The following is a 15154-nucleotide window of genomic DNA, read 5'->3' as shown; positions in this document are numbered from 1 at the left end:
AAGTGAATAAAACCCTTTGTTAAATGTGTCAAGCATAAAGTCTGCAGTGCAGCTTATAAAATAGAACACAGCTTGGATGTCTGCTTCATCCCACTGCAGGAACTGATTCCTCTACTCAAGTCTTGTTCTTTGGGGTCTGGATGGGACATGATAGGAACACATTCAAGTGCCCTTTTCTTCTGTACTTTGTGCAAAACAATCCTGTAAACCCCTGTGATTGAGCTGTGTGCATCTCTTCCCCGGTTATTTTGAATATGTTCTTCTGTGATTCCCAGATCTTCCAGAATAGTTTTCACTTCGATTTCTTCCTCTTTGAGTGTACTGGTGTCAGATAAGTACTTAGGATCCAGTTTAAACGGCTGTAAAGGTTTGGGGTACTGTATTCCTTGCATCCATTCACTGTTCATAATAAGTTTGACCGAGTATCGTTCGGTTGGTATTGGCTGAAGGACTCCTTTTATCAGTTTCTGGCAAGCTTCCGAGAGGCAAGGAGGCAAACTGTATGTCCCTTCAAGAATGCACTTTTTCAGTTTGGCCACTGTATCTGCCCGAAATGGCATGATACCCGTCGTCATAAAGTATAACAGGATTCCTAGTGCCCAGATGTCTACATAAATGCCAACATACTTCTCATCTCGGAAGAGTTCGGGGGCAGCATAAGGAGGAGAGCCACAGAAAGTATTTAAAGTTTCATCTCTTTTACTTACTGTGCTGAATCCAAAGTCTCCCACCTTAACACAGGTGTTACTGGTGTAGAAGACGTTTTCTGCTTTCAAGTCCCGGTGAATGATATTATGCTCATGCTGTAGAACAAGAAGAAAATTTGGTATTAGTTTGTTCACAGGAAAGTTCTCAAGTGACTAGCTGTTACCATCAATTAATTACCACATAGAAGAAATTATCTTGGACCAAGTCAGAAATAAGCATTGCAATGGAATTGAAAAGTTAAAATATTTAAACAAAATTAACTTAATTTTCTACTGATACAAAAACAATAGAGTAGGTGGAGAAGATGGGAAGAAGGATGGGGTTTTTAAGAGTGGCAGTCTCTTGTTAACAAATATCAACTGTTTTCATGAAACAGATTTGTGATGGCATCATGGCTAATCCCACAAGACTAGATATCTTCATGTGCAAAAATCTTTTTTCAGAGTTCAGAACACTTGCTTTTGCAATGACTACATTTCTGTAACAATGTAAGTAACAAAAATAATTTCTTTATAACTAATTCAATTTTTGTATATATTGTAAGCTGGTGGACTTATGACATGAAACCATTTAGTTGACCAAGTGAATGTAATCACAGATAAATTAAGTTGCTACAATTCTGTTGTGTGATCTAAAGTCCTGTCAGGAACTAGTGGTAGCAGAAGAAAAGGACCACAGACTTCTGCCTTGTGGTATTTTACATTGTTGCAAGACACCAAGTTCAGTGGTGGCCGCTAGTTTCAGAAATCTAAAATTAATACATATGCTGTTGTCGTGGTGTCCTCAAACCAGGACAGCTGTAACTTGTACTTTTTTCCCTTAGAAGGGGCAAGTAGTAGCCAAGGACTGAAACTGAGTTTGCTCTGCTTAGTGGCAATATACCTGTCTTGATTAGGTAAGGGTTTAGCTTCATCTTTGAAATGACTTGGAGGAATGGATGTGTTTGAGCACTCTCTGCCCTACCCTTTGAAGTAACAATGTGCATGTATCTGGAGGCAATAAGGAAAACCCTTCAGCATCCTAAGACTTAAACTGTCATGCATAACAGGCAGGGATTTTCTGTCTTTGTGTGGACTGGCAGCAGTGAGATGCTATTGAAGTAGCCTGGATTTGATGGCTTAGCAAAAGTGAAACGTTTTCCAGAAGTCTGTGTGTACAAATGAAGAGGCTGGCCAGCTTGGTAGTCAGGGTTTAATGCTAAGAAGAGTTCCAGTAGCTGCTGACCACCTGTCCCATGGAAAAGGTGTTGAAGCTAATCGGTCACTTACAGGACATATGACCATTTTGTCAAAATATATAAAAATGCATGCTGTTTATATATGCCACGAGCAGTTTGTCATGCAGTTTCTAGATGTCTGATCTGGGAACATTTTTGCTTTTGATGTCTGAGGCTATTACATGGTAGGAGAACATGAGCCACAGGAGGGCACCCTGAGCCAACTTTAACAAATACTTCTCAAACTTGCAGAACAGTCTTTCCATGTTTTTATGCAGTTGATTGAAGTAGCTGTAGTTACTGTGCAAGGTTCAGAGGAGATGGTACTGAAGTAGTTAATTGCTCCTTTTCTGCATTTGTAAGATACTTTGGAGTCTACATAAATAGTATCATCCTAAACCCAGTTGCAATACTGGAGACTAGGCAAGGGGAAGTGACTTGCTGGGTGTTAACTTCAGATTTGTGCCAAAGAGGACCAGAAATTAATTGCCTTAAGTGCCAGTCTCCCACATTCATTAATAAGCAAGCTGGATGTTTGCAACACCTAACAGGCCTCCTCTCTGGAACGCTTTGTTCTAGCGGAAGAGTGGTTTGATCCTATGTTTTGAAATAGCTGGAGGGAAGAAATGAAGCTTTGTTAGCTGGTGCCTACAGCAACTTAAAGCAGACACGAGAAGGGTGTTGCTAGACGGATGGTTCAACCCACCAGGTGTTCCCAGTTCAGTCTCCTCCCAAAAGCTGTCAACAGAGAGGCAGCAAGTCAAGGTGGATGTGAAAGCTCTCTCAGATCCTTTAAGACAGCTCTTCTGTAGTTGTTTTGCTCTTCAGAAATATGGGCTGAAGTCTTGGTAATAGTAAACCTACTAGTTGAAAACCAAGAGATACCTCCACAAAATCTGCTAGAGTAGTGAGGGGCAACATGCCTGTGGAAGAAGAGCAACTTACCATGTGCTTCACTGCAGACACAATCTGGGAGAAGATGATTTTACACTCTGTTTCTAGTAGCTTCCCTTCTGTACTGATTTTAGTGAAGAGCTCCCCACCTCCTGCATACTCCATCACCAGGTGCAGTTTTGAGAGTGTCTCCACCACTTCATACAGTCTGATAATATTTGGGTGGTGCAGTTTTTCCATGCTGGATATCTCACGAGATAGCAAACGTTGAGTCTTCCGGTCTAGCTTTGTCTTGTCCAAAATCTTAATTGCAACTCTCTCTGAAAATAAAAACGCTTTTCCATGTTGTTAATGCAAAAGGCACAACTGGTAATACCATTTACTTACAACGATGCTTGGTTATAGAATTGCAATAAAATTTCACCTCTGATCAGTATAAGCTAAGCTGCAGAGGCCTGCTAAGCCCTGCCATCTTTCACACACACCCATGCCCCTTTCCGTTCACGGCATCCTACGCACTGCTGAGGTAGCTCAAGGCTGGTAGAATATTGCAAGAGCTAATCAACTCATTTGCTGAATTAGTGTGCACCACTGCTGTCAGGCTAATACGTGTCTGATGGCCACAGTTACAGCATCTGCTTTCTGTGTCCAGTGCTGGTAAAGAAAGTCTGTGCTTTCTCTTTCGTTCTTAGCTCAGTGCTCTTCAGATGAGCCAGGCCTGAGCCTGGTACTTTCAGACTAATGGAGGTGTCAAATTTAGGTGCTTTGTTTCAGAGCAGACAGACAAACTTGGGTGTAATTTAGGGGCTCTGGCTATAGCCTGCAAGGTTATAATGGAGAGGTGGTTTTAAGTTGGTGCAATTTCCAGAGCTCTTCCCTAACTTCTTGTCCCATACCCCCACAAGTTCTCAGTTACCAAAATCAGCGTTGTAGAGGTTTGTCTTTCTCAGGATAGCTGTGCCAGTTTTTCCAACACGTTCATGTATGAGTAGTTCTTGGTACTGTACAGAATACAGGAAAAGTACATTTTTATGTTTATATGCCACAGTGGGCCGTGAATCCACATCACACACAGACCTTATTCTGAGGAAGGAAAAAAAACAGTGAAGTAGAATAAGTTGGAAGGGATCCTGTAAGACAGCAAGTCTAGCTGTCTTAAGCTGTCCTGGTAATGCAAAGCTGCTGTGAAGTTCTACATGTTTCTGTAGCATATCTACAGTGAAGCCACGGGCCACAAAACACACATACACATCTGCAGCTGCACCACATCCCCAGGGTAGCTCAGAGCAGTATGAACAGGTCAGTCATAATTGCCCTTATGTTTCTGTATTAATTGGTAGGTTATGGCTTTTGTCTTCACTCTATTGAATACAGCTGGTGTTTGAAGGATTAGTCTGATTAAAATAGGTTTACAGTGGCTTTGTATAACTTATCAGGACAGCAAAATTAAACTGGATCATGGCAATAAAAACAACTGTTTATTCCTGGGAAGAAGGTTTTTATTCCCCAGGAATATCTTAGTCAAACATTCACATATCTCTTAACAATTAATCACTTTTATCAAATCTTTCAGAAAAAAACAACACCTTCACCTTGGTTTCTACTACATGGGAGTAAAAAAAAAAAAAAAAAAAAGCCAGCATTGTTTACTTGTTGCTTTAAGAGAAGAGTGAGAAGGTTACTACACTTGTACATGTGTTCTGGTATAAAAGCACTGAAAATGTTTTTACCTAATGTTACAAAGTTATTTAACTCAAGTTTAGTATTTCAACAGGTCTAAAGAAGTGTTAAAGATACATATGCATGTATCTGCACAGATCAAGAAAACTCCATGTTTGGTACATTTAGCTTTCTTAGTAATATACATGCGTAAGTTGATCTCCCTACTAAAGTGAAGCAGATATTCCAAGCAAATATGATTCTTGTGAAAGGCGTTGATTTATCCTCTGATATGCCTCTTTTCAGAAGGAGCCCATGGTGGGTATAGGGCATTCTTCCCCACACTACTTCTCTCTGACCTGCTCCATGCTTTCCAGTGAGCCCCTTAGGAAAGTGGGTACCTATTCCTGCATGGTGCTGATGGCAGTATGGTGGATTGGGAGGAAATGCAGCTATTGAATGGTAACAAAACACGAAACTGATCCTGGCAGAACTCTGACTGCTAACCTAGGGGTGAAAGACTAAAACCCTTGTCACATTGGTAGTGTATTGATCACCCAAACCAAGAGGAAAGAGCATCAGCTGGCAATAGGTAACATTTGCACAACTAAATGCTTAGATACTACAGGGATAACAATTCCTACATTCTTAACTATGTAATGGCATCATTACATCTTGATTTATAAAAGTTGGGGGCATTTGGGCTTTAAAAAAAAATAATCTTCTAGGTTAAATTCCTTCCCTTTCTTTTTGCTGGAATTTATGATTCCTCCTTGTCACTTTTGCTGCAAAGTTTTAAAAGGAAAGGGGATAAAAAAAGAAGAGGTTTAGAACTGAAGAACCTGATCCTGTTCACATGCTACCATAAATCAGGACCGAGCTCCTTTAAATCTACATCATTGCAGTTGCATATGCGTGATATGCAAAGAAAACCAGCCCCCTTGAAGTGTAAAGAATCTGACACCTTCTTCTACTTTTTTAAACTCATTCCAAAAAACGCTTGGTTTACAAATCCTGTATTACCCTTGCATAGCAGGAGTGCTGAACAGAAGGGCGTTTTTAGCAAGCAGCTTATTTACATGCTAAAACTGAGTAGCAAGAGATTTTCGTTGACTACATGCAGCGCATGGCAAGGTTTGAAAAGACGTAGATGAAATCTTAAAAAAAGTTAGGAAGAGGTTGAGAAATAATTTCAGGAAGAAGTGGTATATGCTATGATGGCAAAGGAAACAAAATGCAAACACAACTAAGTTAAAATTGCTTAAAAAAAAGTTAACTAGGTGCTTGGACATTCCTGCCTTTACAATTGATGTTTCACATTAGACTGGCTTCTTACTAGCTGTAAATTTTGGATGCTCTTAATTGCATCTATTCAGCTGTGCTGTCACACTACATTTGTCAGCTGGAAGATGTGTAAAATAAAGGTTACACAGGGCTTAGGAATCTACTTGGCAAGCAGCTCCACAGGTCTCTGAAGAAAATCTCTGCCAAAATTCAAGTTGTTGAAGTGGGCTATGCTCCTGAATAACCCAATACACATCATAGCACCAAAGATTCTCCTTCATCCTCTAAGCAACCAAAGCAGCTCTTGTGAGAGAAACAAGGTTTTTCATCCAGTATGATCCTGCAGTTTTTTTCCTCTTTCCCTCTAGAAAACTTTGTTTCACGTATCCTGCTGCAACAGATCACAAGAGCTACAAAACAGCACACACATGTAATTATTACAAAAGCTCATCTTAGTAAAGAACAAAATTGTTTCCTTTTCTAATATAGGGTGACATGTAAGGAACGAGACCATGCTTAGAACTTAACACTATGACAATAACTGAAGATCTGAACAGCACCCCAACATATACACCTCCCCCTACCACAGGGACACAAACAGCATTAATAATGAAGCCTTTGTATTTATATAATTGGCAAAAAAAAAAAAAAAGAGACTTGTACTCATTAGCACTGTGCAGGAACATCACTTCATTATCAACACAACTATGTACATCTATTGGAAAAAACAGAATCCTCTTTGTGGATGGTGGTGGTGTGTGTGTATGCATGCATTTGCTCATGTGTGTGCACACATGTGCATGTTCCTATTCCATCCACATACTGTATTTTATGAGGACAGATAAGATCAAGGCAGACATATGAGTCAGAAAGTGTTTATGCTTCATCCTTCCTTCCTCATGATAGTTGCAAACTTCATATCAAGAAATGAACTCCTTGCCCAGTGAAAATTTTAACCAAAAAAAGCTACTAACCAAAGAAAAATAATTTGAGAATTTTCTGGTGAAAAAGAGCCTCTTCAAGAAAAAAAAAAAAAAAAGTATTTAGTTTGTCCAAGCTTACTGTATTCACTGAAGTTGAAAATTTTTCAATCAATATCAGCTCTATTCAAATGCTAAAGCAACCTGTCTCCTAAGTAAGTTCAATAGGTAAAAGATTCATCCAGATCAAATTTTTAACTTCCTTTCATTAGCATTCCTCCTGTTCCCAGTACAGAAGCAGCAGTTCCTCCAACAGCAAGCACAAGATAGTTTTCTCTGGAAGAAAAAAAAAATCACAGAACAGAGGAGGAAATAACTTGCTGTGGGCCAAGTAGAACAGAGATGCTTTTCTGAAACAAGCAAAACCAAAAATTCCACACCCAGTTAAAGCAACCCTTAGGCACAGGAAGGCTTAATTTTGGAAAAAATAAATACCATCAGTTCCCCACTTTGATTCCCAGTGCAACAACTGCTGCACATGAGGGATAAATGTGAGCTTTCACACCTCTGCAGTCTGGGCAGAAAGAGGTGCTTTGAGAAAACAACAGATAACATGGCATGAAGGCTTTGGGGTGTATCTTGTTCTCTCACCTGTAAGATGACGGAGGGAAGGAGAGTCAATCAAATTGGAAAGAAAAGACTATGACAAAAAAAAAAAAACAACAGGACAGTAGTGTACAAAGATGCGAGGAAAACTAGTCATCCCTGAGGGAAAACAAGAACAGTTTCTATTATTGTCAGTCAGAGGCAGAAGAAGAAACAGGACAGATGAACCTATAACCGAAGTGTTCACTGCAGTTACCTAGCATTTCTAGTTCTTCCCAGAAGCACCATAAAGGGTGCTTTTCTGTACTTAAAAAAAGAAAAATAATTGACAATTCAACACAAACCCTGCTTTGGCTGTACCAGAGGTTGTTTCCTTGCACCTGCTCAGACCACACCTATAGCCCTGTCCCAGCTTTTTACAGTAATGAACCACCTGCAAATGAGCCCATAAAGCAGATATAAAATTTCTCACCAAAACTGCTTTTATCAAATAAAAGCTTTGTCCACACTAGTAAAATTTGCGATGAAACAAGGGAAGCCTTGCTAGCTCTGTCTGCAGGCAGGAGCAGGCCTAGCCAGGCTGTCCTGGGGGTTCGCTGCTTACAGCCCTGCAGTCCATAAGCTGGGGCAGGGAAGAGGGCAGATGGACAGAATGAGTTGTAGGAGGTGAGGCACAACACCACGCTTTGAAATGTGGAGTGTTTGAGCCATGGGATGAGATGTGGTAACTCCATGAAGTGCAGGTATGAACTTTTCTTGTAATAGCTGCTATCTGGTTTCTTTAAAGCCTAATCTAAACCTAATAATTTATCTGTGACCTTGTGTATAGAGTCACTCAACAACACCACCAAAAAGACACATCTATGTGTATTTAATGTTCAGACAGCATCTTTCTTCCCAAAGAGGTCTGTTTGTATACATACAGAACTAGGATGCTCAGCACACAGGTGACCCACACAGTGGTGCCTACCTTTGGTTAGAGAATGAATTCCAAGCTTCACTTGCGAGAAATTCCCACTTCCTATTTCTCCTCTGACTCGATAGAAGCCAATTCTCTTTCCCAGGGTTAATTCTTTCACCACTTTTTCATTCTGGGACATATCCTGCATTAATTTCTCAAATGGGGTCAGCCTGTGCTGCCTGCTCTCTTCATCTCCTCCATAGCACTCCGGGTGCCCATCGTCTTCTCCGCTGTCCTCACGATGCCACCTGGAATAGCGGTGTTTCCCAAAACTTCCTCCATTCACATATCCTGTTGTCATAGTCTATAGGGTAATCACTTCCCCATTTAACAAGATGTCTTGATAAGGAGTTTAAATGAAAATTCTGGAAGGATATGCAATCCTGCACATAATGGACACTGTGACAAACTTAGCAAAAAAAGCAGCTTACTGAAAGTCCAAGGATTAGTTTGGAAATTACTTCAAAACCAAATCTGGCATATCTACATATTGGAGTTCTGTTCAAAATCAGAGATAAAATTGGAAGCTGTTTACATCTCTCTCTCACTAACAGATTTAGTATGTCAGGATCTTCATCTACAAGGTAAAAGAGGCTTTGCAATTAAAACTGTAAACTTTGTGCAAGAAAGTGGCTGGTTGCTCACTGTCTATGCAGTACGTTTGACACATGCAAAACATTTGACACAAATTTTCAGGTTTTAGCTTGCTGCTTTGAAAACTAACTTGATAGATAAAGCTCAGACAAACAGCTGATTAACTACTCTGAATAAATCCAGATGCTTCCCGTTAATTTGAATAGCTGACCTTAAAAGCGTAGTTCTCCTTGATTCTGGTACCAGTCCAAGAGATGAACGTAGTGTTTGCCTTCGATTCATTCTTCAGCCTGTGAGCTTGTCACTGTGCCTTGGAAATGCTACTGTGCCTTGAAGCCTTGCTGTAAAAAGTTTGAGGCTCCCCTCTTTCCTCCTCATGGCAGGTTTAGCAAAGCAACTGATCCTGGAAGATGACAGGAAAAGCATAATCTGTGCACCAGGCAAAAGAACGCTGCGCCTCAGTATCCCTGCAGTCACATGGCAGGACAATACAGGATTAAGTAACTGCAATGTCACGTTAACCCTCCTTTATTTAGATGAGCTTTCTTTAACGCCTTGAGCCTTCTCAAAATTTTGCCAGACGCATGGTGTTCCTAAGCAGACAGATGAGAAAGTCATTAAAACCTTTACATAACAGCCATACGCTTCACTAAATGACAGCACACCACACACTATTTCACCAATTTAATTCTGTTTGGCAGCACAAAGAAGTCCATATTCTAAATACACAATCACTTACTTTTAAAGCAGTATAACTTTTTTTTTTTTCCTTATTTACCTTTCTTCTTTAACCTTGAAAAATGGGAGTTGATCAGCAACTGCTAATCAAGCAGCTGCACCTGAAGGCAGTGAGCCTTGCACGAAAGCTCTGAGACAGCGCAGGTGGTGGACACACTCACCTCCCCTGCTTTCATCCTGCAGCACCACCCAACTGACAAATGCGGGAGACATCTCACTGCCATCGTGTAGAGATTCAGCAGACTGAGGGGGAGAGAATTAGACCAGTAACTCAATGCCTGGAGCTTAGGGAAGGTAGACAGTCACCTAAGGTGCCACACTAGAAGAGGGCATGTGACACTGCCAGGTGGAGCTGCCCTCTAAACCCCAATCTCCTGTGTGAGAAAAGAGGAGGAGAGGCCAAAGGCACCACATAAGGGCACAGAAAAGGCAGCTGGCGACGATTTCATTAAATGGGAATTGGAGTGGCACAGAAGCACTCTGCTGTTTCTACAGGGAGGCCGAGGTTACAGACCCAGCCTCTGGGAAGCTGCTCCTTGCCCTGAGACGCATGTGAGTGATTTTGCAAGTTGCTTCACCTCTCCATGCTGCGGCCTAGGGAGAAGCAGAGAGCTGGCTTCTCCTTGCCCTCGGGGTACAGGAGGCTCCATCACTTCTCCCTGTCACTTCTCCAAGCCAGGGATGCTTCGTACTGTGCGTGCTGCGAACTTAGGGCTGGCAAAGTTTATGACTGGAATGGAGAGAAACTGTACTTGTTCCATGATGCCTTTGAACTCTTGTTACTCTTTTTGTTTCAATCCTGTTTGAAGAAAAGGGCTGTTTTCATGGTCGACAGAAAAAGTATAAAATAATAATAAATAATCATATGTTATTCTCTGGATCTAAATAGCGTCAAAACCCTGACAAGTACTGTATACGTGCAATAACTGTTGGCCAAATCCTGAAATTGTTAGTAGGGGAGAGACTGAGTGGCAACTGAACAAAGCCTTCAGTATTCTCCCATCAAACCAGCCTCAACACCAAATGTTCCCTCTAACTTTATTATTTGATACCAAGGAAGAAAAATCTATGTGGAAGGACAAACTCTACCCAAGCAACCCAAAAGCCCACCTAAACCCAAACCTTACATTCTCTATTTGTTCTCCTTCTCCATTTGGGAAAAGGATGATTTCTTGCAGGTTTGCCTGAATTCTGGTTGTTCTCTGTTTTAATCTGTTTAACACAATTTTAAGAGTGGTTTAGGTAACAAAAAACTTGTTATTCAACTGCATTTCACAGTTTTAACAGTGAACAGCACTCTGGCAGAGCAGGGCTTTTGGAGGCCACTTGTTTGCTGTACACCACCACAGTGATTTGGATATTAGAGAGGACAAACTCTGTTCCCATTCTGCTGTTTGATCTTGAGGAAAACCACAGCAGCTCCAGTTGTCCATACAAAAGGTCTGGAAAAGTCCGTGAGCAATGTCAGAGATGTCATGTACAAGTTACAAGCTGTTATTTAATTAAATATCTTTGGATGGGCAGTAACATTCTTGTCACCTTACCAAAGAACAGCTGTAGCTTATAGCTATAACCTGAGCACTCCAGAGTGGTGGGTACAGACAATTCTGCTCTTGCAGGAGGAGAAACACAAAACTACTACTAATAGTGGGGGGGGAGGGGAACCAACAAAAAACTCCCCAGGATGCTCTGGATAGCTGCATCTTATGAATGCCAGCCTATTCAGCATTAGAAGTCACCCAGCTAAAGACCATGTTTGGCAAAAATAATCAGGGCCTTTGCAGTTAACTGGCTGTAGAGAAAGGGCTGACCACATAAGAAGGATTTCCTTCAAACAGACCTAGACAAGCCCCTCCTGAATACATTCAGTAAGGGCAGAGAAGGCAGCTAGCCCAGTCTATGTGAACAGTATCCCAGAGACAAAAACACCACATGTGAATTGCGGCGCCAGGGGTGTCAAGAGAAAGGCAAAACTGCATTAAGGCACCAGCACATGGCTCTTGCAGAATTTGCCCTTGCTCAGTTTCTCCTGGGGCTCAACGTGCTCTTTTTTAGAGCACAAGCCTACCATTAATCTCTCTTTCAGACTTCCCACTAATTGTCAACTCTGCAATCTTCTGGCACGTGGCCAACTGGCTAGGTTTCCCCTGTCTTTTAAGATGAGCTATTTCAGTATTCCTGGTGTTAGCAGAATATATACCATCTATTTATGGCCTATGTTCCTTCCTGTAACCTAAACCAGTAGAATCCACCCTGATATCATATAAAAGGGCACTGACTGTAAAAGAAAATAATTCTAAGCAAGAAGGAAGAAATAAGAGAAACAGAAGTCATCCAAATACAATGAAGAACAATGATTTAATTTTTTTTTTTCTCCAGTCTGGCTGGCTGGAGACCTGAAAAACCTCAGACGAATTTATCTGCCCAAATTATTTATTTAAAAAAAAAAAAAAAAACAACCCAAGAAACACTACAAAAAAGTCACACAAGACAGAGTGAATAGACGTATCAAACCTTTAAGACCTGTGCTAGCCCAACATGCTCTTGCTTAACCTTGTTTTTCAGATATTTCCAGGTACTGACATTCTGGTCCTATTCTCGGAAGTGCTAAATACCCTCAGGCTTCAGCTGCAGGCTCAGTTTAAACCCTGCATCCTAGCTCTAAGGAAATTTAGAATGAAAGGAAAAAGGATCAAACCAAAAAACAGATGACTGGATATACGGACTTTGGTTCCTAAAATCCCGTTTTGGCAGGTATATAAGTGACCTGGTTTTAAGAAACTTTGAATGGAGCATGTTGAAATATAGAAGCAGTTACACCAGGGCTCCAAGCATTGTGTTTTGCAAATAGGTCTCTTTTATTAAGCCTGTCTTTCAGAGAGGCAAAAAGCCATTCAGCTTTGTGTGCTTAAACTGCTGCAGCTCCTGTTCCAGTGAACGTGAAACAAGTCACACTGGATGTTCTCCTACCACTCAAATCCTCAGTGACAGGGGTTTTTATGAGGATGCCACTGGATATTGCAACACATTCACCAGAGTTCCCTTTTCAGCCCCTCTGCTCTCTTTCCTGAGGACAGCAGGATTTTGGAGGTATTTCCCAAGAGTAGGGGATTAGCTTGATTTGTTTGACTTCCCTTGAAGAACAGCTTGTCTCCTGCTTAGTATGTTATACACACCGCGAGCCAACTGTAGAACCAAACTGAATTTAAAGCAACAGGGATTTTTTTTTAAGTCATCCATAAGAAAAATATTGACCCTTTTTTTAACCATATCTTTGAAATTTCATTTATTGCAAGAATATACCAACAACCTAGTATATTCCTATGTTTAGAAGACCTATCTTTTACAAAAAGGTAAGAACCCAGCAGAACAGTCGACAAGACCTGTACCACAGACCAAACATGACAAAAGGTCCCCTGTGCAGCCACACACCAAATTCACTGACACAGGGAAAGCAATAGCTCCACTTTTTTACTTTTGCTTAAATAATAGTCGTTCAGTACATGGCTGTTGTGGTCGAAGGAAATCAATGTGTTCAAGGTTTGCCTGAGTACATTTTTTGGATTTGAATAAGAAGCACTCTCAGTGTTATTTCTGTGAATGCCAGAAAACAGATTGACTATGTAAAATAGTCATCCCAGAGCATGAGTTGTTAAAAAAGATTCAAACTCCACAGTATAGAATCATAGAATGGTTTGGGTTGGAAGGGACCTTTAAGATCATCTAGTTCCAACCCCCCTGCCATAAGCAGGGACACCTCCCACAAGACCAGGTTGCTCAAAGCCCCATCCAACCCCGCCTTGAACACTCCCAGGGATGGGGTATTCACAACTTCTCTGGGCAACCTCTTCCACTGTCTCACCACCCTCACATTAAAGAATTTCTTCCTAATACCAAATCTAAATCTATCCTCTTCCAGTTTGAAGCCGCTACTCCTTGTCCTATCGCTACACTCCCTGATAGAGAGTCCTCCCCATCTTTCCTGTAGGCCCCCTTTAAGTACTGGAAGGCTGCTATAAGGTCTACCCAGAGTCTTCTGCAGGCTGAACAACGTCTCTCAGCCTGTCCTCATAGCAGAGGAGCTCCAGCCCTCGGATCATTTTTTGTGGCCCTCCTCTGGATCCGCTCCAACAGGTCCATGTCTTTCCTGTGCTGAGGGCTCCAGAGCTGGAGGCAGTAGTCCAAGTGGGGTCTCATGAGAGCAGAGTAGAGGGGCAGAATCACCTCCCTTTACCTGCTGGCCACGCTTCTTTTGATGCAGCCCACGATACGGTTGGCTTTCTGGGCTGCAAGATACAGCACGGTTACAGGCTGAACACAGACCTGTATGTTCCCAACTCAGGTAGGAGGAAATATGACCAGCGCATTGACTGTGGAGAGCCTCCAGAAACAACTTGCTCTCTCTGCCCAGGCCCACATGCCACCCATTTCAGTACATCCCAGAATTAACTGTTAGTTACATGATCAATATCATTCTTAACCTTGTAAGTATCCTTGCCTAAGACAAGACATTGTTTTTCTGCGCATGGAATATTAACATATGCAGCAGCCCCGACCAAGGCAATATAAAACAACACTGTACAGACTTTTATAACTGTGCAAGTACGTGTGTTGTACCAAATGGAAATAAGAGTTGTTTAGGACAGTGAAATGGTGGACAGGCCCCATACAACATACTATACATAAGCTCCATTTACTTTTTCAGTTAAATTAAAGCCTATTTGTTTAATACAAGATATATACCACAATATTGTAAGAGAATGACTGTGACATGCATTGTAGTGAGTTACAGCACTCACTCCTTCCACCACCTCATTTAACACATTTCAGGTTGTGACAAGGCACAATGGTACCAATATGTAAGTGACTACCTATGGGACACACTGTAACAGCAGATCTTCTGAAGGTCTGACACAGCACCTAAAGGGCAGTCACCTTCACCTCTTCCATGCACCTCCCAATGCTGCCACACAACAACGTGTCGACACAGGGCAACTCCAGTCGCTTGAGGCAAGCTGTGCCAGTACATCAACTAGTCAAGTCAAAGCACTCTGCTGTCCTTTATGCACATCTTAGACAGGCCACAGATGCAAGACTACCTTCAAGATGACAAAGTGAAACAGAAGGCTAACAAAAAAATAATATTAAAGATCATGGACTCTATTATTTTTCCTGCTGCACATTACTTGGTGAAACAGAACAAAGACACCTTCAATGGTTTCTATGCAAAACCTCACTTGATGGCCACAGCACCAAGAGGGGAAGCAGGAAGAGGTAACAAATGTTTGTATTGTACTGACTCCTTCACCACAACAAAAGACTTACTCTACATGCTGCTGCCAAACTGAAAAAATAAGAAATCCTAGCGTAAAAAGGGGAAAAAAAAAAGCCTACCAAAAAACCCCCACCCTGGAACACACTAACGCTAGCCCACAGATTATTCTACAATTGTAACTAAGAGGAGAAGGCAACAGACTTTGCAACCTATTCCGAAGTTTAATAAGCCCGAGCCCTGCATACTGAAGCAGAAAACAAATGGATGCTTGAATCAAGTGCCCTCCCCAACCTCATCAG

General features: G+C 41.5%; 1 protein-coding gene across 1 annotated transcript; it reads right to left on the bottom strand.

Annotated features, from left to right (window-relative positions):
• Positions 1 to 53: 53 nt before the first annotated feature.
• On the bottom strand, positions 54 to 9124 carry NIM1K (NIM1 serine/threonine protein kinase; the record flags this gene model as incomplete). Its single annotated transcript, XM_082497666.1, has 4 exons — positions 54 to 803; positions 2870 to 3138; positions 8258 to 8496; positions 9054 to 9124. The coding sequence occupies 4 exons, from the start codon at positions 9122 to 9124 to the stop codon at positions 54 to 56; spliced, it is 1329 nt and encodes a 442-aa protein (XP_082353792.1).
• Positions 9125 to 15154: the final 6030 nt, after the last annotated feature.

Source organism: Vanellus vanellus (assembly GCF_965231255.1).
Source record: "Vanellus vanellus genome assembly, chromosome: Z".
Classification (NCBI taxonomy): domain Eukaryota; kingdom Metazoa; phylum Chordata; class Aves; order Charadriiformes; family Charadriidae; genus Vanellus; species Vanellus vanellus.
The sequence above is the reverse complement of the archived record's forward strand: the minus strand, read 5'-3'. Positions and strand labels throughout refer to the sequence as shown.